The sequence below is a fragment of the Larimichthys crocea genome, chromosome X, assembly GCF_000972845.2.
Source record: "Larimichthys crocea isolate SSNF chromosome X, L_crocea_2.0, whole genome shotgun sequence".
Lineage (NCBI taxonomy): Eukaryota > Metazoa > Chordata > Actinopteri > Sciaenidae > Larimichthys > Larimichthys crocea.
The window spans coordinates 36,188,255-36,212,442 of NC_040020.1; the positions used below are offsets into that span (position 1 = coordinate 36,188,255).

Sequence of the window (24,188 nt, forward strand, 5' to 3'; positions counted from 1 at the left end):
AAGTCACCTCGTCCTCCTCATCCTCTGAGTCATCCTCCTCGACTGGCTGATACTTTTTGAAGGCCTTGACGAAATTAGAGCCGTTATCTGTGACAGTGGATGTTATTTTGTGGGAAATGCCATAAGATGAGTGAATATTATCAAGCTCAGACGCGATACTGTCATGGGTATGACGGCCCTTGAATCGCCTACATGCCAGGGCAGCTTTCCTTCGTTCCATGGTTTCTGAATGTATCCAATGTGCAGTAACGCCAAGATAGCTTTTATTATGTGCAGTCCATATGTCTGCAGTAGTAGAGACGTATTCCAACTGTTCAAGTTCTTTTTTGAGTTCGACGTTCATTTCAACATACTCTGCATCAATGTATTTGGATAATGTCTTTCTGCACGGCAGACCGGCTCCAGCTCTCCAAGGAATTTTCGCTATAAGGGCCCTAAAGGAGTCCGAGTCAACTGTTGTCAATGGCAGCATGTTTTCAACCACATACCTCCCTATCATTTTATTGAGTTCTTGCTGTGTAGTAAGTTTTGGGGTAGAAGCTGAAGCAGAAAAATCCAGCCTTTGCTGCTTGGCTGGCGTGGCTCCGTCACCGCGGCCTTCCTTGTTAGCTAGCTTGCCTTTATCGTGGGGCATGCCGGTGGCCACGAGCTTAACAGACGTGTGTGCCGTCGAGAGATGCTTCATTAAATTTGAGTTACTTACATTTGACGTGGACAAAGTCTTTGGTCTTAGACACAGTGTGCATGTAACATGTACATTTTTACCTTTTACCTCGACGAGGTTAAAATCCTGCCTATACTTCCACCGTGAAAACGCTGTCTTAGACTCAGCCTCGGGACTCGCCATCTCATCTGACATGCTGTGTGTGTGTGTGCGCACGCTACGACTGTGTGTTGGTTTGTGTGTATACCCGCCTACCGGGTGTCTCTGGTTGGCTCAACATGAAATCTCTGCTTTAGCCAATCGTCATTACGTATCCCGCCCTTACCAAAGGGAGAAAAAAAAAGCATGCCTGTATGCGAGTTGAGTGAGGTGCCAGTTTCAAAACGAGTAGGTTGGTTCAGTAACGCGCAGTAACGGCGTGTTGGTACCGGTAATGGCGTTACAACGATAGATGAAGTAACTCGTTAGATTACCCGTTACTGAAAAAACTAACGCCGTTAGTAATGACCATTTCTTTGCAAAGAAAATAAAACCTTGACGGCCGGCAGAAGTCTCTATTTCATTCTTCACCAGCAGCAGAGAAATTACTACAACACTAACCCCAGCATGCACAAGGTTATTCTATGGGTATCTACATGCTTGGATGCATTGTGTATAGCTGTGTTATTTAGGAGGCTACAAGGCATTTGAAAGGCTCTGGCTCAAGTTTCTCAATGTCGCACACTTCAATATAAAGACAATATAACTATAGGGAGACAATGAGAACTCAAGAATAGTTCAAGTAAATTAAACTGAATCAAGATAAATAATATAGATGGTTAGATGTATGGATTAATGTCATTCTCATATCTGTACACTAAATACAAAGGCAGCAGGCTGATAAAGTACACCAGAGAAAGTCAAAAACATGATTGCTGCGATGGCCTCAGTGTTTGAACAGAGCCTGGTTAGCTGTTTCACTCTGTTTTCAGTCTTTATGTTAAGCTGAGCTTGTTGGGTGCTGTCTCTTATTCAAAATGTGTGTATGGATGTGAGAATGGTGTTGATCTCATTTAACTTTCAGTAAGAAAGTCTTGTTAAGCAGGAGAAATTTTAAATGAAGAACACTCATTGCCATTATACATAGTATACACACGTATTAAATTCCTTGGTGAAACCAGTAGAGGCACTCATGAGAAGGTACTTAAACACTCCAAGACTTAAGCACACCAAGAGTGGACGTCTTGGCAAAAAAATAATAAACCTTACCAGAGCATGTTAGACATGATTTTAGGCTGATTTAAGGCATGACCAACAAGGGACCTAAAAAATGTCACCTGTTTTCAAGTCCACTGTTGGTGAATGTGTAACGACACCCAAGCCCACACTTAGTAAGGTTGCGCACGCACACACACACACACACACACACACACACACACACACACACACACACACACACACACACACACACACACACACACATTATTCACATTATTTCATTGCAGCTTCTCAGATGTGACAATGTGCTGCTCTTCTTTGTCATGTATCATAGTAATTTGACTTTTTGGTATTTCCTAAAGCAATTTATGTATATGTCTGCCTTTTTGGTAAATTTTATTGCAAATAAGCTGAAAAATAACATGTCAGAGGTCCGCTGCAGCTCCACTCATACTGCACAGAGTAGCTGCCCATCAGCACCATGGACAGCATCCCTTTGAGAACACAAGGCACTGTGGGATTCCAGGCAGCATGGGACTGCAAAAAGGGAGAAAACTCAATTTAGAATGATTTTGTAAGACAAACACTGAACTGACATGAAAATGCATGTTCCATGTTATCATGCCATGTAAAATGAGTGTCAGTGCCTGCATGCATATTCACTAAAAAATTACACTCAAAATTATGAACACATGCACATACACGGTATAAGTCACAATTCATTCTCCTTGACGGCTGAGAGCAGACATGTTTACATATCAACTGTGAAGAATGAATCCTCAACTTCTTCTTGGTTCGTCTTAGATTGGTCCCAGAGGTTAGGACTCATTCCCATAAATCAGGAACACACATGTGGTGACTCCTACAGACACACATACACATGAAGTTTATGTGACACAGGATTACAGGTCCAAAACCTCAGTTTGAACATGAGCAACTTAATTCCTGATGAAGTAGTAAACTTTGAGTTACTTTTCTACCAAAAAGTAATATTTTAAATCATTTTGATGCTACAATGACTTGTCATTTCATCCCACTATACATTAAGGCATCCATTTCATGTGTTTTCATTCTATATTACCCCTGATCAATACCGTTTATCTGACAAGGAAGTTCGCTCCCTTTTTAATCGTGGCAGACATAAAACAGGCCAGGCAGCTGTTTATCAGGCCAACCTCAGCATGCCTTCAACCTCACAGGAGTGCCCCACAACACACAGTGTACAATCTCCACCCGTACACAAGAAAGGGTCCAAGACACTGTATGGTTAGCTAGATATAGTTTTCAGGTGATTTAATGAAGGTAAAACACAGTGAATGGCCGTGCGTAATGGCACTGCGCTCTGACGCGGCACTTCTCCGGGACTGGAGGAGCTGCTGCGGCTACAGGGATTTCATGAACTGAAAGAGAAGCTCTTCATATATTGTTTAGATACAATAAGCATCACCCACATTCATAGACCAATGCAGGGTGAATATTAAGTTTAGTATTGATTGAACGTATTTTATGATCCGCGACACATTGTCGGAGTATTGATTGAACGTATTTTATGATCCGCGACACATTGTCGGGACACCCCGAGGGAACACGAGACAGCACAAGAGAGATGATTTTCAGAAATTAAATGTTAAACCTATTAGAAATAGCATATTTCAGTCATAATTGTAACAAAAGACAAAAATAGTGGTTCAGTTTAAAATGCATCAATTTTCCCTTTGGCCCCTTCTGATTACGACAGATTAACAACATTCTACATCTACAACAACATTAGCTAAGGTTAATCTGCTAAACATTAGTGGTGCGGGATACTGCAAGATTTGGTATTGATCCAATACCAACTAAATACAGGGTCAGTAATGCTGATACTGATACTTTTAAATAATTAAGGCGGTGCCTCATCAAATTGCTAAATCTAAATGAATTTTAATGAAATATTGCCACACAGCGCCTTTTCCTCCCAGCCATTCTCCTGCTCCAGCCTGGGTGGCTGAGCCTGCTTGCTTGTTTGCTTGGCACAACTGAGTCACGTGACAGTACAACAGTACAACACCAAAACACAAGAAGGAAGGGGAGCAAAGTGTGCCTGCTCCGCACTGTGACGGGAGCAGCACTTGAAAGCAGTGGCACTTACACAGACACAAACAGTCAGGTCACCTCTTTGATGAAACTACAGCAGTGCATACAGGAGAGACACTGAAACTAAAGTATGATAATATTACACTGATCAATACTAATACCATCGTTGTTATCAATATTATCACTATTTGGATCGATCTGCCCACCACTACCAAACATTGTGACATGTGCTCATAGGCTTTAAGCTCAGGATATTTTGGTCAAAATAAAATGTGAGTTATTGACCAAAGACAAAAAGGGACACCATCAGTAAGGCCATCAACCTCAGGTACAGAAAGAGACAGACGAGTGCATTCATCCACAGTTGGATAAGTCTATTGGATTCACATGTGTCCTCATCAACAAAATACAGCATCCTCAACGTGTAGGGTGCACTGAGGTAAGTGACTGAAAGTCTATAGCCTGTAAAAATCTCTTGAAAACCAAGCACCCTTCTCTCGCTACTAAGAAAGTCCTAAATTAACAAACAAAAATCCCAGTCAAAGCTCAACACACATTAGGGCGGTAACTGTGGCTCAGTGGCAGAGTGGGTTGTTCAATAACCCCAAGGTTGGCGGTTTGATCCCTGCCCTTGCTGCCCAAAAAGATTGCCACTATACCCCCCAGCCTGTGAGCCAGAATCAGCACTGTCGGACTGAGCAGAGATGTTTAGTTCTGTTAATTTTCTGGCAGACAGACATGTGCCTGATTGATTTTTGGAATTAATTGTGGAATTTTGTAATAAATGTCCATAGAAACCACACCCAATTCAAATCCCCATATCTAACAACAGACTAACAACAGCAACTCAGTTAACATTCAGTTAATGCTTCTTCAATAGTCTGTATACATTTCTCACTTTTACACAATATTATTTTACATTTATAAAGTGTATAGTATAGTACACCTGTTGTACTTACATTAGTTATATAATTGATTTTTTTTCATATTTTATTTTGTTTTCTTATTTTATAATTCCACTTTTGTTTAAAATCTTATTTAATTTTACTAATTTACGTGAAAACTGAAAGACTGTAACATATGTAGGTTTGACACACACACAAACACACGCACACACACACACACGCACACACACACACACACACATACACACGCATTAGGCTTGGATAATCTCATTATTGATAATAATGAGGTGATTTGGATTCTAGTGGGTGTCTCGTCCTTTTCACACCAGCCTTAGTACCTCTACATGGTTGACTTTATGTTCCCATGGAAACGGACACCTGTGTTTGTGTTGTGTGGTATTGCAACCTAAAAGGGTTTATGAGGAAAATGAGTTGTGACTGTGTAAGGTTCAAACACTGTTGTGTGTGTTTTCATAGATACTTGTCTGTGTGTCATTTTTTCAGTGTGTAAATGTCAGTAATTAAAAATCCTCAATTTCTTATCTCCATAAATCTTCCTGTTGATGGCATTCATAAAAGGCTGTGTTAGTGATGTCACTGAATGGAAACCATCATACTTACCATACTTACCAACATTTAGAGGCTCTGGATGAAATATGGAAGCTCCACCTTTTATGAAAACTGTAATTATGTTATGTATTATGAAAATAAATGACAGACCTTCATTCATATCAGAGATGTTTTATAGCTGGTAAGTCTATGGACTTTCATATGCATTGGCAATTTTGACAGGAGCAGCTTCAATGTCTTGTTCAGTAAGCATTCAAGTTCATAAGTATTGTGCTCATATTCAATAAAGCCTAACTGATGTTTGAATGGTAAGACTCCAAAGAGTCCTTCAGACATGAATTCTGATCCATTCCTACACACAGGGAGTTTGTAGCTCTAGTTATCAATGCAACCTTGCTCCTGAATAGTTCATGTTTTTTATCTTTAATTCTTGCTTTCTTATTTTGCTTGATAAATGTTGATTGGGCAGTCTTGGTAATACATTCCCTCTTATTGTTTCCATTGTACGTATCAAAGCCTCTGTGGGCCTCTGTGTTAGTCTTATGTATCCAGAACCTTTTTCCTGATCAAAAGATTAATTAGATAATAATAGAGAGTTTATTTTGAAGTGAAGTTCATGTATGTTTTACCTCTTTGTCTCTTTTTTTCATTCTGTTCCTTAGAAACCTGTCCAAGAATCCTATGTTGACCACATTATCCTGGCAGATCTTTGAACCTTTGCAGCTCTTCGATCTGTAAGTTGACCATTGTCCTTTTTTTTTTTACAGCTGACACATCCTGCTCAACTGTTCTCTGTTCATTGTAACCAGTACAATCACAGTAAAATGTCAAAATAGTCCTTATTCCTGTTTCAAAAGTTCAAAATTGATCAGTGATTAGTTCCTTTTTGAGCAAAAACCTAAATGTTTGTACAATGCCTTCTTCTGTGAAAGAACTTCTCAACTAAAAATGACAAGTGTTGAACAAACCCTGCTGAGAAAGTAAGTAGAACACTGCTTGCAAAGCAGGCATTTCATCCAAGGTTATAACAGTTCCATTAACATAAACAGACAACAGTGGCTCAAAATGTGGTGAGGGTGAACACTAACATGGGTAAATACATTCCCTTTGACTATTTTGGGGCGTATAGTACTTGTGGCGTCATCTGTAGAAGTTTAAAGTTTGACCACCAGCATGAGTTCGGCGGAATGTGAGACCGACTCATAAGCATACCTGATTGTGTCTGAGAATGTCTTTTATTCTCCTTGATCAAGCTTCACTAAATATTACAGTATAACACCACAAGCTTCTGAATACTTTCTTACCCTCCTGATCTGGTGCCATTGATTTTAGCAATTTCTCCACAACAGATATGTTGATCAGCTTTTTTGTCAGTTCACATTCACTGGTCCACAAACCACACTTATTCTGCTTTCACACCAAGATAGTCTGTTTGCTTTCCCATGGACCTAGACCCACGTTTTCAGGTGGAGTTCAGATGAGCTTTCACACCTGCCCAAATGGTCCGACTATCTGAGGAAACGAACTCTGGTCAATTTAAAACGGACCAAACAGCTTAGAACTGATGCATAGCAGAGAAGGACAGGGGTATATAAGAAAGCTTATGTCACATGCAATCACAAGGTCTCTTATTTTAGCAGAAAGTCTGAAGAGCAGTTCATGAGGTTAATTAGAGGTCTCTTTAGGGCTGGATCTGAATTGCTATAAGGTACCAGTGTTGATAGAGGGGATAGAGTGTCTGAAGTCAGAGCAGGCAGATTCTGTTCAAACACAAGACAACAGACTTTGTGTAAGACATCATTATCATTGTTGTCAGATCCAATTGTTCATTTTCAAAACTGCAAAGTAAGATAAGTAAGTAACTCTGTCCATCCCTGCATCCATATCAATATCAGGGGAAAGATCTAAGTAAATATGGAGGAATTAAGCAGTGGCTACAATGATGGCCAAGCATCCTGCTAGCCAACATACAGGCGTGGATAATAAACTCGATAACCTCCATGTCAATATCAGAATCAGTAAGTGAAATGTCTTTTGTTGTTGAAACTCCTAAATCCTGAAATTCTGGTGACCCTTTTTTTTGTATTTTGATCTGATAGAGCTGAGCTGTCCTCTGTGGAGAGAAAAGGTGGAGGTGTGTTCTTTACAGTGAATAAGGATTGATGTGATAGTGGAATATTGTGGAAAAAACTGTTCCTGCTCACAGATCTATAATCCTGATGCTGTGCTGGGGCAGTTGTGGCTCATGAGGTAGAGCGGGTTGTCCACGATAATGTAAACCGATTAGTGATTAGTTACTTACTGATGGTACCTTTGGCACCTTGCATGGCATCTTCTAATGGTTACCAAATTTCAAGTAAAACACCAGAAAGGTGTAAAATATGGAACTTTTGGTCAGAAAACTGAGCTCTGTGACTTTTAAACTAGAAATGATAATAGGAGTCACTTCAGACAGCTAGGACTGTAGTAACACTGCTGAGTCATTATGATAATTGAATAATTAAATTCAAAGATTTAAAGATAAAGAAGCAGGGTTTCCTTCCCTGTCCTTACAGGCAATAGATACGTAATATACTACACTTCATTTCCATTTCAAAAGGTCCTGTTTGTGAGTTTCAACTGTCCGGAGTGGAAATACTCTCTCCTTTACCTTGTGAATGTCAATATCTTGCCAACTAGCTAAACAAAACTGGCAAAATTTGTTGACATTAAAACTCTCATGAAACCCAGCAAGTGAGTGGGCCCCCAAGTTTGTGCTGTATGTGTCTGCAGACACATACAGCACAGTACCTCTAACAGTTGTTCCCAGTTTCTGAACATACAATCCTTGCTGCTCAAGTACTTCAAGATCTTTTATTAGTGGTTCAAGTTCAAGTTCAAGTTCAAGTCGGCTTTATTGTCAATACTGCAATATGTACAAGACATACAGAGAATTGAAATTGTGTTTCTCCCTGTCCAAACAGCACTAAACATGAAATATAAAATACAAAATATAAGTGAAGATGTAAAAATATATATAAAATAGAAAATATGAAATAAAAATAAAATAAAATAAAATGAAACAAAATAAAAATATATATACAATATATACAAGCTAAAAGACATCCGAGAATAGAAAAGTCTGGAGATATAAATAGTATAAACCGTATAAGCAGAATTATCAATATAAATATAAGTATGGCAGTATGATATAAATATAAATATAAATAAAGCAGTATGGTAGAAAGTATGACAGAATTTACAGTATGAACAGGTCTATAAAAATGAAATATGTAAACAGGTGTACACAGTGCAAATTTGCCCAGACGGCTCCTCATTCTCCTCCCGGAAGGCAGGAAGCTAAAGAAGTGGTGGTTGGGGTGGGTGGGGTCCCCCACAATGCTGAGTGCTTTGCGGGCCAGGCGTGTGCTGTAAATGTCCTGAGGGGAAGGGAGGGGGGCACCGATGATCCTCTCAGCTGCTCTCACTATGCGCTGCAGGGTCTTCTTGCAGGATGCAGTGCAGCTGCCGTACCACGTGGTGATGCAGCTGGTCAGGATGCTCTTGGTGGTGCCGCGGTAGAAAGAGAGCTGAGTGGATTGTAGTGGATATTGCATCATCAGTGGACCGGTTGGCCCGATATGCAAACTGGTAGGGCTCCAGGGAGGGAGGGAGGATGGATTTGATGTGCTGCATGACTAACCGTTTGAAGCACTTCATGATGATGGGAGTCAGTGCCACAGGACGGTAGTCGTTGAAGCGGGATGGAGAGGCCTTCTTTGGAACCGGGATGATGGTGGTGTACTTGAAGCAGGTGGGAACAACAGCTTGGCTCAGGGAGGTATTGAAGATGTCTGTGAGGACATCTGTGAGCCCCTCTGCACAGTCCTTCAGCACACGACCAGGAATGTTGTCAGGTCCTGCAGCTTTGATCCTGGAGAGGGATCTCCTCACGCTGGCTGGAGACAGGGACAGCACCTGGTCATCTGGAGGGGGTGTTGTCTTCAGTGTAGGTATGGTGTCCAAAGAAGTGGTTCAGATCGTTCAGCAGAGTGATGTCACTGTCACAGGTCTGTGGTCGAGTTTTATAGTCTGTGATGGTCTGTAACCCCTGCCACAGGCTCCTTGTGTCTCTGCTGTTGGTAAAGTGGTTATCCTGTTGCTGTACTGCCTCTTTGCAAGCCTGATGCCACAGGACAGGTTGGCTCTTGCTGATCTCAGACCAGCCTCATCACCTGCTCTGAAAGCAGCGTTCCGGGCTCTCAGTAACCTTCCCCCGTCAGCCATGGTTTCTGGTTGGCCCGTACTGTGATGGTCTTGGTGTCCGTGACATCAATGCATTTGCTGATGTAGGCAGTAACCGTGTCCGAATATTCCTGGATGTTGATCTGATGGTTGTAGGTGGCTGCTTTTCCCAGTCTGTGGTGTTAGAGCAGTCCTGGAGTGCTGAGGAGGCACCCTCTGGCCACACCCGTACCTGCTTCTGAACCGGTCTGGTGACTTTGACCTTAGGCCTGTATGGTTGCATTAGCATAACAGTGATGTGGCAGAGATGGGGGAGGGGTGAGGCCTTGTATGCTCCTCTCAGTGTTGTGTAGACCTGGTCCAGTGTGTTGTTTCCCCGAGTTGCAAAGTCAATGTGTTGGTATAACTGAGGAAACACTGTTTTGAGTTTGCATAGTTGAAATCTCCAGCCACGATGAGAAGTCCCCCTGGATGGGCAGTCTGCTGTTCACTGATGGAGCTGTACAGTTCACTCAGTGCCTTGTCTCTATTGTTGTTGTTACAGCTGGGAGAGATGTAAACTGCAACAAGCAGGATGGCAGAAAACTCCCTTGGTAGATAGAAAGGCCGGCACTTGATGATCATAAACTCCACAAGGGGTGAACAGTGTCTGCAGACCACCACAGTGTCCTGACACCAAGCGTCCCTGATGTACACACAGACCCCGCCACCGCGGGTCTTACCTCCTTCAATGAGGGCTCTGTCTGCTCGGTAGCATGTTAGCTGCATGGCGGAGTCCAGTACATTGTTGTTCAGCCATGTTTCCGTAAAAACAAAAACACAACACACTCTTACAGCCTGCTGGGTCGATCTCAGCACACCTGTGTGTGCGCTGCTCGGATCCCACGGCATTCCAGCCTCAACACACACTACCACTCACGTCTTTTTTTTGGTCACAATTTATGCCTGTTGACAGGAAACCAACAGAATTCCACTCAATTCCCGAGAATCTTTAGCTCAGGCTCTGTGAAATCATTTCTTTCCTTGTTCATCGCGTGTCTCTGATCGGACAAAGAGGTGAATCTCATGTCCAGGGCCTATTTAATAGATTTGCATAGTAATGGTGCCGGGACAGGGAGGAGTGACACGTGCGCTCACTTCCGTTGATGGCATTAAAAAGGAAACGTGCTTGGATCCATGTGAACGCACAACTTTGATACATCTGAATATTTTTGTGCGTACGACAGTTTTTCCGGGTTCTGGGTACGGCAAAGTTTTTAGTAGGAATCCACGCAAGTGATTCGTAATGAGGCCCCTGATCTTTCTATGCGGAGTAAGATGTAAACTCTCTCCTGCTGAGAGGTAGACATTTCAATTCAGCTTACCCGCCTCCTCTCAATCAAGAGGCTGCCGTGAAGTCCTGCCTGCTCTTGTCCCTCCCCCCCAAACCTTGTATTCTCACCTTTGTTCTTTTCTTTTATCTCGACCTACCCTGCTGAACACTTGAGACAGCTCCAGCAAAAACCGAGCCAGCACCCGCACAAGACAACATTCCGTCAAGTTATTGTTTGGGTGTATTTATGTTTTCTCTGCTGCGGTGTCAGCACATTATTCACATCGGGCTGTTTCGCTTTTTGCCCTCGCCCCTTTACATCCCGCATCCTCAGCTGCTGAGATCTGCGGCCGCTCATAGGAGCTTACCTGCCCCCGTACAACACTCCCAGGCACCCCCTCAGTTGACCAGAAGACCCGAAAAAAACAAAAAAAAAACGCTTCCTTCGTCCTGCTCCCGGGGGGCCCCCGGGTTCGCCGCAGTGACCGGCAGCGCAGGCCGGTGCCAAACCAGAGCTCCCGGCCCCCGCCCGACGGCCCTGCGCCGGAGCCCCCGGCTCCCCCCGAGGGATCGAGTTGGAGCCCCCCGGGGTGTCCCTCCTCAACCTCGGGGCGGCTCCGGACAAGGTGCCCTCGCGCCACAACCCGAACTTCAGGTGTCCGAGGGTGACGAAAACATGGTAGTTAAAAACCATTCGACTCTGAAAAGTAGAGAGTCGGTTGATGGGACTCTCTGCGTCTTTAAGGCATCATCAAAGACCTGCCTCCTGTGACAGACCACATGTTTTTCAAGTTTGGTGACTTACAGCCCAGCAGCACACATTTTGGATCGGGGGAGACTACCTGTCCATACCTGCAGAGAGATTTACACAATCATCTTTTTTTGATGAAAGGCGGTGCGTTTGAGATCATTATCTTGTGGCCGGGTTCACCAGCAGGTACACTGTTGTGAACGTGTCCTCAGGACAATGCCGGTCTCACCACCTTGCTCCACTTTATTCACCTCATCTAGGAAGATCACCACAGCACTGTTCATGCGAGACGCAGACTTAACGCTGTGGTAAACCACCACCTGTCCAACAGCCAGCCCCACCTCCTCCACTGAAACACCTGTCTGAGATTGAAACCTTCACGCATGGCGCATTGTTAGCTTCTTCCAGCTCTCCCTGGCCCGGTCACCACGGGATCCTGGCCCCCCAAAAACACCCCCAACCACCACCTTAGGGCTCGAACTATTAACAAACTAAACTATCAAAAAGCATTGTGAAAAAACATACACAAAAAAAGACCAAGAAAAAAATGAAATCACAGTCACTCACTCACCACGCTCACCACACTCGCGCATGCGCTCAGGAGAGAGAGAGAGAGAGAGAGAGATGAATGTTGAGTAGTGTTCAGTAAAGGGAGCTGTGACTACATCTTCAACCATACCTTGCCTGACTAGGCATAACCCTGAGGAGAGAGGGAAAAAAGGGAGGGGGGGAGTCCCCTCGGCAGTTTAGTCCTATAGCAGCATAACTAAGGATGACCTGAGCCAGCCCTAACTATAATCTCTATCAAAAAGGAAAGTCTTAAGTCTATTCTTAAAGGTGTTGACCGTGTCTGCCTCCTGACAACCCAGAATGGTAGTTTGTTTCTACAGAAGAGGAGCCTGATAGCTGAAAGCTCTGGCTCCCAACTACTTTTGGAGACTTAGGAACACAAGGAACCCAGCGTCCTGAGAGCGCCAGTTGTTCTAGGGGTAATAAGGTATTATTATCTCTTTAGATATGATGGTGCCTGACATGAAGAGCTTTGTAAGTAAGGAGAAGAATTTTAAATTCTATTCTAGATTTAATAGTAGCTAATGCAAGGAAGCCAAAAATGGGAGAGATGTGATCTCTGATCTTGGTTCCTGTCCAAACACGTGTGCAGCAGCATGTCTTAACTGCAAAAGTCCTAAGAGACTTATTAGAGCAGCCTGACAGATTTTCTGTCTCATTCTAGCGCAACATTTTGAAACATTTGAAAAACTTTTTGTGCATTAACAAAACATTATGATAACTAAGTTTAATTTAGGGTCTCGCTTCATCAGTCAGGAAAGACATCATTTAGTTTGTAGCATTATGCAACACCAAAAAGCATTATTAAAAACAAATATCACATTTATTTTAAAAAAAATTGTTTTGTTGTTAGTGCTCGCTTCTGGCTGTAGCTCAGGAGGTAGAGCAGGTCATCTACAATCAGCTGATAGGTTGTCTTTTGACAACCCAAGGCACATTCGTTTAAGGACAATTTATTGCTCCTGAATTTTTCATAAAACTGAAATGCCACTTGGCATAGACAACAGTTTGGATCATGTAACTGTAATTTTTGTTACAGTTATGTAATTTTAAAACAGTCAAGAAACTTGGCATTATGTTTTAATTCTACCCAAGCCTTTGATAATCAATCACTAAGATTGCCTTCTTTTTCTACTTAGACCAAACTAAAATAATGTCTTTCTCTGACTGATGCAGGGACCTTAAATCAAACTTAATTCCGCTTCATTTTGTTCACTATTCATGTCATATCAGTCTTTAAGGTGCTTCTGATGACGATTTTGATTGATGAACGCTCACCCCTTCTTATTGTGCTATCTGCTTTCAGAAAGATCCTGAGTCAAATGAAGATGAAGGATTTGATACCACTATCCTTTAGAGAGTTATTCAGTCCATAGGGATGATGGGTCCTTTTGCCGCCAGTAGCAGGCAAAGGTGGGACTCCACTGGTTAAAAGGGATTTGGCTTTTAGTCAGAGGACTATTGTTGTCAAGTTAAGAGAAACTCATTGCCCATTACAAACAAAATAAGAAGGTTACAACAACTTACACTTGAAAAAAACACGGAAACTTGTTAAAAACCCACAAAAATGCGTTCCGTTAACTTCAGAAAATACGTCAAGGTGGCATTTCAACAACACGCATGTGCCCGCAATTGTGAGTCACGCTGGTCTTGAACTTTGAAAATCCAAGCCGACCGCCCATCTTTTTTCCTTGGAGCCGACGTTCAAGTAAGTACATTTAAAATTATTTTAGCTTATTTAGTTCATCTGTTGGTAGTGTCATTGATCGTCTAATGTCTCTCTGTCTCAAATGATCCATCCAACATAACCTAGGAGAATATTTCATGTTTGTTTGTTTTCGATAATATGTTTGCATAGTAGTGCTAGCTGGCTAGCGCCGCCAGAGTGAAACTGGCAAATATTTAATGTAAGATTAAGCCTTATATTCGACTGTAACAAGTATTAGCACCTTGATATACTCTTACGAGTTAAGCGATGTGAGACCCTGTCCTCGTTATTACTGAAACAATGCGGTTAACAGTGGGACATTATACGCGGCCGCTAATTTACGTGACTTTGCGACCCGTACAAGAAGCTTTGCACACACTCAATCAACCTGTGCCAGCAACTAATGGTCCATGTGGAAGAGGAGTGGAAAAACACTGACCACCACCGTAGTGTATGGACATATTTTCTATGTATGTATTTTTCATGTGCGTAGTATAGTGATAGTGATGTGTCGGTCGCGAACGAGCCGGTTCAAAGAGCCGGCTCTTTTAAGTGAACGATGGGAGCCGGCTCCCGTCTGTCACACAAGCCGTTCTTTTTTTTCTTTTTCTTTTTTCCCTTTTCCTTTAGGAAAAGTTACCGCAGGCACTGGAGAGGGCAACCTGGCTGCAGACCTCCACTGTCACGCACCTACCTCCACTGTCACGCACCTTCACTGTCACTTTTCATTTTCAGATGAAAATGATTTCAGATGCCTCACTGAGCAGGTTGGTCCGTTGCATGCGTTACGTTAACGCGTCTGCCATATTGGATGTGGCAGATCTGCCCGCAAACTAATAACAGGACATGGGACTGAGCTTCATAAAGCGCCTTTCTACCAAAGTTCTTTAGTTAATGTCTCTTATACACCCATTCACACACACCACTATATTCGGGAAAAAACAGGCACCAAAAAACGTAACTTTTAAAGTGATGATTATAAATGTTTTACTCCTTATGGTAAGCAACCAAACCAAACGTATGTATTTTTCTAATGCTGAGTGTTTTCAGCTAATATGTGTGTAACACTGTTACTGTGTGATTAAATATTGAAACATTTTATTTAACATTTAATCTGTGTCATATAATAACCAGATCCCGAAATAGTTTACTATAAAAACAATATATACAATAGACCGGATTGAAATTTTATGTCATGTTTACTAATTAAATTCATTTGTGGAGGAAAACAATTCAACCGGAAGTGCATTCACAACATTCACGAATTTATTTTGAAATGTAGTCCCTTGCATTTTCCGGGCCTGACAGTGGGGTCTGCAGTTTTATTTTGAAATGGATCCCGTTCATTTCTGGCCTGACAGTGGAGGTAGGTGCCTGACATGGAGGTCTACAGGTTTATTTTGAAATGTATCCCGTTCATTTTCCGGGCCTGACAGTGGAGGTGCGTGACAGTGGAGGTAGGTGCCTGCAGTGGAGGTCTGGCAGCCAGCATCTCTTGGGCTGGCGGCATTGGCTACGGGGTCACATGCATGCTGTGCAACCAGTAATGTGAGGATTGACAAGGAGCATACCCACCAAGCCGGGAGGGTGGGTGGGGGTAGCACTGCTGAGAGGTGACATAAGACCAGAGGAGGGAGACACGCTGTAGGAGAGAGAGGAGTGAAGACGAGAGAGAGGGAGTGTGGTGCAAAAATATATTATTTTTTACACTATACCCAAAAACCTTTTGGTTTTATTTGTCCAGATGTCAGTGGTGGGCATTAACAAAAGCACATTTACTTGAGTGCTGTTAGTAATTTATTATTTTTTTCAGTACGTTTGTGTGTGTGTGGTGTGGTTGTGTGTTTATGATAAATATAAAAAATAAAATGTCAATAGCTTGGTCCTTTTTTAAAATTCTATGCTTAGGTTTTTATAGCCGTTTCTATCTGCTTTTGTGTAGCAGAGGGGTTCTTCAAGCAAGTTAGTGCATTCACTGGGTGGTTTCAGGGTCACAAGGGATTTTACAAACCTGTAAATGCAGTTGGCTACAGCAAATTATTGAAATTCAAGTGATTATTATGCGTTCAAATACAAAATCACAATCAAGTAAACAACATGTGCTAAATTTTCCCTGAATTATAAAAGGTAAAATAAAGAGGCCACTTGGCAGCCGAAAGAGCCGGCTCTTCTTGGTGAGCTGAGCCAAATGATCCGGCACACACAAAAGAGCCGAAATTCCCATCACTAGTGTAGTATATGTGTGCCGTTACCATCGGTTATCCATGGAACGCGCAGCAGTGGGGGGAACGGCAACGCAGCCGCCAGCTGTAGATCAGACGTGCGTTTTTTGGCCAGCTAGTAAAAGGAGCCCTATGCCGTTTGAAAGCGGGTCAAACCCACGTTAAAAAAAAAAAGAAACGGGTCAACCCGCGTTTAAAAAAAGAAATAAGCTGCGCGTTGCCATGGGCGCACTTATCATGTGAGAAACTCTCCTTTTCTCGCTTGTCTTGTCAGTGCTGTGCCATGTAGCTTCTGTTTTTACAATGTAATCACTTACCATTCAATGAGTGACATGATAGCAGATATACTTTATTTATCCCATAACGGGTGAAATTCTTTGTTTCAGCAGCAAGGGTGTAATATACACTAGAAAATTTTCTACAAGAAATTTTGAGTGTGCGTGACTGGGCCCGTCGTCCCCATGCATTATTACTGACGCTACTCAGCAAATTCAGTACTAAGAAAGAAATTTTAAGACTGACGAGTGGGCTGTTGCTGGGGGTCTGTATTAAAAAAGCACACCTCAAATAGTCATTTTTAACATGTTTATTTAGACACCAGGAGCAGCTAGCGCTTACGTGCTAGCAATTAGACATTAGCATGTTATCCTTTGCATGTTGCGCTGAAGCGCTAGCAATTAACATCAACATGTTAACATTAGAATGTTAGCGTAGCATGTTAGCATGTTAGCATTTTAGCTGTGAGCGCTAGCCAATTACCATTAGCATGAGTGGTGATGCGCTAGCAGTTAGCTTTAGCATGTTATCATTAGCATTTTAACATTAGAATGTTAACGCTGATGCACTAGCATTACCATTAGCATGTTAGCTTAGCATGTTAACGCTGATGCACTAGCAGTTAGCATTAGCATGTTAACATTAGCATGTTAACGCTGATGCGCTAGCAGTTAACATTAGCATATTAACATTAGCATGTTAACATTCCATGTTAACATTAGCATGTTAGCATTAGCATTAGCGTGATGCGCTAACAGTTAACATTAGCCTGTTGCCATTAACATGTTAGCATTACCATAATAACGCTGATGCGCTAGCAGTTACATTGCATGTTAACATTAACATGTTAACATTAGCATGTTAACGCTGATGCGCTAGCAGTTACATTAGCATGTTAACATTAGCATGTGTTCGCATTAGCATTTTTAACATTAGCATGTTAACCCTGATGCACTATAATTAACATTAGCCTGTTGGCATTACCATGTTAACATTAGCATGTATTTAATTTCTAGTGGCTAATGTTAATTATCATTAGCATTTTAACGCGCTAGCTGCTCTGCTGTCTCTGTCTGCCATTTTAGACGACAAGTTCAAATTAATTGCCAAGAACTACTAAAATGGCTGCCGCTTCTGCCTGCCTGCCACCCCCTCTTCCTCCTTCAGGCAGGCTGAGGTTGCCAAGCAACCAGGACCTAATCAGCAGCTGGTCTGCACCTGTTAAAATGTCAGTTAGAAATCCTGAGACTGACAGAAAATGCTGAGACCTTCCCTCGAAGAGGAAGGACTTTTGGCCAAACCGTAATTCCAATCATTGAACCGGCTTAACTTTCAGCATCTGAGCCTTCCTGATCGTCCACATAGTTATTTTGTGTCGATAAATGAAGAATGTGCCCTTGGGAGCAAGAGAGAGAAACGTTACTTCTGCCTTCCCCTCCAGAAAATTTCCCGCCTTTTAACATGGGAGTATATGAGGCTGAGGATGGGAGTTGCTGCCGCATATTTGCGTGTCAAGCCAAAACTATATATCTGACCGCTACAACAGTGTTATCACTGCGGACCGCCTCGAATTTTCCTACGTTTGAAGGTATAATCATGTTTGTAGCTGTGCATTTGCGGCCACAGTCGCAGTTTACAAATTTATTTTTCGACGACTTTTTCTCTCCCTCTCCACTCTAGCGATGACATCACTCACTCTAGCTCTGGAAAGTTCTCGCAATACACACCCATTTTTTGGCGTGGTATTTGGCGATTTATGGCTAACCGTTTGCCGAAACTCTTAGAAAAGTCATAGCCATCGATTCCCGGCCGAGCCGGTGGTTTTGATACCCGTTTTGTGTATGTGCGACAAAAACTCTGGGAGGAGAAGCGAAACGAAAAAAACACGGAAGAAACGGAAGAGGAATAATAATAAAGCCGAGAGATATAAAGAGTGTGCCTTAGGCACACTCAATAAGCCCGAGAGATTATAAAGAGTGTGCTCCTTCAGGCACAATCAACTAGAACTAGTGCCTGACTCTGGCCCCGTCGCCCCCATGCATTATTACTGACACTGCTCAGAAAATTCAGTATTAATACAACAGCTGTGTCATCATTGCCTTTTTATTGAGTGTGCGTGCAAAGCGCACACTATATGTTATCCCACCGCGTTATTCTTTTATTATTGGTGTGGCCTAAAGAGCACACTCTTTAAAACCTCTGGGCTTATTCTTATTATTATTATATTCGTTTCTTCCGTTTCTTCCGTGTTTTTTCGTTCGCCTTCTCCTCCCAGAGTTTTTGTCGCACGTAACAAACAAAACGGGTATCAACCGACCGCTTGGCCGGGGGGAATCGATGGCTAAGACTTTCTAGAGTTTGGCAAAAGGTTTTGCCAAAAATCCAGAAAAACGAGCCAAAAAATGAGATGGTGTGTATTGCGAGAACTTTCCAGACCTAGAGTCGTGATGTCATCGCTAGAGTGGAGAGGGAGAGAGAACAATCAGTGAAAAAATAAAAAAAGGATTTCACTACCCTGGCCTCAAATGCCCAGCTACAGACATGATTATCCCCTTAAAATGTAGGAAAATTCGAGGTGTCGCAGTGATAACACTGTTGAAGCTGTTCCTATATAGTTTTGGCTCCATAAGGCTGATTGATCGACTACTCCCGCCAACAGCCTCATGACTCCAATGTTAAAAAAGGAGCGAAATTTTCTGGAGAAAGGCAGAAGTAACGTTTCTCTCTCTTGCTCCTGAGGGCACATTTCTTCATTTATCGACACAAAACGAATATGTAAAACGATCAGGAAGGTCTCATCGTGCCTCAGGTTAAGCCGGTTCAATGATTGGAATTACGTTTTGGCCAAAAGTCCTTCCTTTTTCGAGAGAGAGTTCTCAGCATTTTCTCTCAGTCTCTAACTGACATTCTAACAGGTGCAGATCAGCTGCTGCTGATTAGGTCCTGGTTGCTTGGCAACCTCAGCCTGCGTGAAGGAGAAGAGGGGGGAGGGGCCACCAGAAGCCGAGCGGCAGCCATTTTAGTAGTTCTTGGCGCTTAATTTGAACTTGTATGTCTAAAATGGCAGACGGAGACAGCAGAGCAGCTAGCTCGTTAACATGCTAATGATGATTACCATTAGCCACTAGGATTAAATACATGCTAATGTTAACATGGTAATGCCAACATGTGGTAATGTTAATTGCTAGTGCATCAGCGTTTAACATGCTAATGTTAACATGTTAATGTTATCATGCTAATGGTAATTGCTAGCGCATCACCGTTAAAATGCTAATGTTAACATGCTAATGTTAACATGCTAATGCTAACATAGTAATGATAACATGCTAGCGCATCAGCGCTAACATGCTAATGCCACCATGCTAATGTTAACATGCTAATGCTGACATTCCAATGCTAACATGCTAATGTTAACTGTTAGCCCATCAGCGCTAACATGCTAATGGTAACATGCCATGCTAACTGTTAGCACATCAGCGGTAACATGCTAATGCTAACATGCTAATGTTAACATGCTAATGTTAACATGCTAATGTTAACCGTTAGCCCATCAGCGCTAACATGCTAATGTTAACATGCTAATGATAACATGCTAATGCTAACATGCGAATGCTAAAATGCTAATGTTAACATGTTAATGTTAACATGCTAATGTTAACTGTTAGCCTATCAGCACATCAATGCTAACATGCTAATGTTAACATGTTAATGCTAACTGTTAGCACATCAGCGCTAACATGTTAATGTTAACATGCTAATGCTAACATGCTAATGTTAACTGTTAGCCCATCAGCGCTAACATGCTAATGGTAACATGCCAATGCTAACTGTTAGCACATCAGCGCTAACATGCTAATGCTAACATGCTAATGCTAACATGCTAATGTTAACATGCTAATGCTAACTGTTAGCCCATCAGCGCTAACATGCTAATGTTAACATGCGAATGCTAACATGTTAATGTTGACATGCTAATGCTAACATGCTAATGCTAACTGCTAGCCCATCAGCGTTTCAACATGCTAATGTTAACATGTTAATGTTATCATGCTAATGGTAATTGTTAGCGCATCACCGTTAAAATGCTAATGCTAACATGTTAATGCTAACATAGTTATGATAACATGGTAATGATAAAATGCTAATGCTAACATGCCAATGCTAACATGCTAATGTTAACTGTTAGCCCATCAGCGCTAACATGCTAATGGTAACATGCCAATGCTAACTGTTAACACATCAGCGCTAACATGCTGATGCTAACATGCTAATGCTAACATGCTAATGTTAACTGTTAGCCCATCAGCGCTAACATGCTAATGCTAACATGCTAATGCTAACATGCTAATGCAAAAATGTGAATGCTAAAATGCTAATGTTAACATGTTAATGTTAACATGCTAATGTTAACTGCTAGTGCATCAGCGCTAACATGCTAATGCTAAAATGCCAATGGTAACTGCTAGCCCATCAACGTTAACATGCTAATGTTAACATGCTAATGGTAACATGCTAATGTTAACTGTTAGCCTATCAACACATCAGCGCTAACATGCTAATGTTAACATGCTAATGTTAACATGCTAATGCTAACATGCTAATGTTAACTGTTAGCCCATCAGCGCTAACATGCTAATGGTAACATGCGAATGCTAACATGCTAATGTTAACATGCTAATGATAAAATGCCAATGCTAACTGCTAGCCCATCAGCGTTAACATGTTAATGGTAACATGCTAATGTTAACTGCTAGCCCATCAGCGCTAACATGCTAATGATAAAATGCGAATGCTAACATGCTAATGTTAACATGCTAATGGTAACATGCTAATGTTAACTGCTAGCCATGAGGTGGCTTTTTTGAGTACAGACCCCCAGCAACAGCCCACTCGTCACTCTCAAAAATTTCTTTTCTAGTACTGAATTTGCTGAGCAGTGTCAGTAATAATGTATGGGGACGACGGGGCCAGAGTCAGGCGCACACTCAAATTCTTTAGAAATTTTTCTAGTTTACTTATTATTATTCTTACGCCCTTTTTCGGTTCGCTTACTCCTCCAGAGGTTTTTGGTCGACTACACAAAACGGGTATCGAAATGCGCTCGGCCGGGACATGTGTGCTATGTCTTTTCTAAGGGTTTCAGCAAACGGTTTTGCCAAAAATCCAGAAAACGAAGCCAAAAAAATGAATGGGTGTGTATTGCGAGAACTCTCCAGACCTAGAGTGCGTGATGTCATCGTTAGGTGGAGAGGGGAGAGAAAAATCAGTGAAAAAATAAAACGGATTTCACTACCCTGGCCTCAAATGCCAGCTACAGACCTGATTATCCCCTCAAATGTAGGAAAATTCGAGGTGATCGCGTGATAACATGTTGAAGCTGTCTCCTATATAGTTTTGGCTCCCATACAGGCTGATTGATCGACTACTCCGCCAACAGCCTCTAGACTCCAATGTTAAAAAAAGGAGCGAAATTTTCTGGAGAAAGGCAGAGTAACACGTTTCTCTCTCTTGCTCCTGAGGGCACATTTCTTCATTTATCGACACAAAAACGAATATGTAAAACGATCAGGAAGGTCTCATCGTGCCTCGGTTAAGCCGGTTCAATGATTGGATTCGGTTTGGCCAAAAGTCCTTCCTTTTCGAGAGGATTCTCAGCATTTTCTCTCAGTCTCTAACTGACATTCTAACAGGTGCAGATCAGTGCTGCTCTTAGGTCCTGGTTGCTTGGCAACCTCAGCCTGCGTGAAGGAGAAGAGGGGGGAGGGGCCACCAGAAGCCGGCGGCAGCCATTTAGTAGTTCTTGGCACTTAATTTGAACTTGTCTGTCTAAATGGCGACAGAGACAGCCGAAGCAGCTAGCTCGTTAACATGCTAGATTAATTACCATTAGCCACTAGGAATTAAATACATGCTAATATTAACATGGTAATGCCAACATGGTAATGTAATTGCTAGTGCTTCAGCGTTAACATGCTAATGCTAACATGCTAATGAAACATGCTAATAACATGCTAAGCTAACATGACAATGCAACATGTTATGTTAACTGTTAGCCCATCAGCGTTAACATGCTAATGGTTAACATGCCAATGCTAATTGTTCGACATCAGCGCTCTAACATGCTAATGTTAACAGCTAATGCTAACATGCTAATGTTAACTGTTAGCCCATCAGCGCTAACCATGCTAATGTTAACATGCGAATGCTAACATGCTAATGTTAACATGCTAATGTTATCATGCTAATGTTAACTGCTAGCCCCATCAGCGTTAACATGCAATGTTAACATGTTTAATTTATCATGCTAATGTTAATTGTAGCGCATCCCGTTAAATGCTAATGTTAACATGCTAATGTTAACATGCTAATGCTAACATAGTAATGATAACATGGTAATGCCAACATGTTAATGTTAACATGCTAAGCTAAACTGCCAATGCTAACATGCTAATGTTAAACGTTAGCCCATCAGCGCTAACATGCTAATGGAACATGCCAAGTTAACTGTAGCACATCAGCGCTAACATGCTATGCTAAACATGTCTAATGCTAAACATGCTAATGTTAACTGTTAGCCCATCAGCGCTAACATGCTAATGTTAACATGCTAATGTTAACATGCTAATGGTAACATGCTAATGCTAAAATGCTAATGTTAACATGTTAATGCTAACATGCTAATGTTAACTGCTAGTGCATCAGCGCTAACATGCTAATGCTAAAATGCCAATGGTAACTGCTAGCCCATCAGTGTTAACATGCTAATGTTAACATGCTAATGTTAACATGCCAATGTTAACTGTTAGCCCATCCAGGTTAATCTTAATGTTAACATGTTAATGTTAGGTCGCAGTGATAACACTGTTGTAGCTGTCAGATATATAGTTTTGGCTTGACACGCAAATATGCGGCAGCAACTCCCATCCTCAGCCTCATATACTCCCATGTTAAAAAGGCGGGAAATTTTCTGGAGGAAGGCAGAAGTAACGTTTCTCTCTCTTGCTCCCAAGGGCACATTTCTTCATTTATCGACACAAAATAACTATGTGGACGATCAGGAAGGGCTCACGATGCTGAAAGTTAAGCCGGTTCAATGATTGGAATTACGGTTTGGCCAAAAGTCCTTCCTCTTCGAGGGAAGGTCTCAGCATTTTCTGTCAGTCTCAGGATTTCTAACTGACATTTTAACAGGTGCAGACCAGCTGCTGATTAGGTCCTGGTTGCTTGGCAACCTCAGCCTGCCTGAAGGAGGAGAGGGGGGTGGCAGGCAGGCAGAAGCGGCAGCCATTTCCTTTTCTTTCTACCCCTCGACCCAGAAGAAGGACTCATTGGCCAAACCGTTTAATTCAATCATTGAAACCCACTCCGGTTACACTTCCGCATTAGTGAGCTTTCATGTCCGATCGTCCACCTCGTTCTTTTGTGTCGATAAATATGAACGAAATTGTGATACCTTGGTATGCCTAAGAGAGAGAATTTTTAACATGCTTACTCTCGGCCTTCTCAAGAAATTCTTCTTCCGCCTTTTTACCCTTACATTGGGAAGTATATGAGCGCTCGATCTACTCGCTGATGGGAGTTTGCTGCGCACGATTTGCAGTGTCAAAGCAAAACACATCTCTTCTCCATATCTGACAGATACAACAAGTGTTATCCAACACCTTGCGACTTCTCGGTCCATCGTTCAATTTTACCTCCGTTTTGGTGTTCATA

General features: G+C 42.1%; 1 protein-coding gene and 1 long non-coding RNA gene across 2 annotated transcripts in view; one reads left to right on the forward strand and one right to left on the reverse strand.

Annotated features, from left to right (window-relative positions):
* Positions 1 to 2,249: 2,249 nt before the first annotated feature.
* Positions 2,250 to 24,188, reverse strand: part of LOC113746649 (uncharacterized) — a 28,208-nt gene continuing 6,269 nt past the window's right edge. The window contains exons 2-3 of the long non-coding RNA XR_003463017.1: positions 2,564 to 2,723; positions 2,250 to 2,398 (exon numbers count right to left, since the gene is read on the reverse strand). This is a non-coding gene — a long non-coding RNA (uncharacterized LOC113746649). The remainder of the gene's footprint in view (positions 2,399 to 2,563; positions 2,724 to 24,188) is intronic.
* Positions 6,090 to 24,188, forward strand: part of LOC104939181 (NT-3 growth factor receptor) — a 119,147-nt gene continuing 101,048 nt past the window's right edge. Inside the window, exon 1 of the mRNA XM_027283217.1 lies at positions 6,090 to 6,146. Within this exon, the coding sequence (XP_027139018.1) occupies positions 6,094 to 6,146 (53 nt within the window). The 5' untranslated portion in view covers positions 6,090 to 6,093. The remainder of the gene's footprint in view (positions 6,147 to 24,188) is intronic.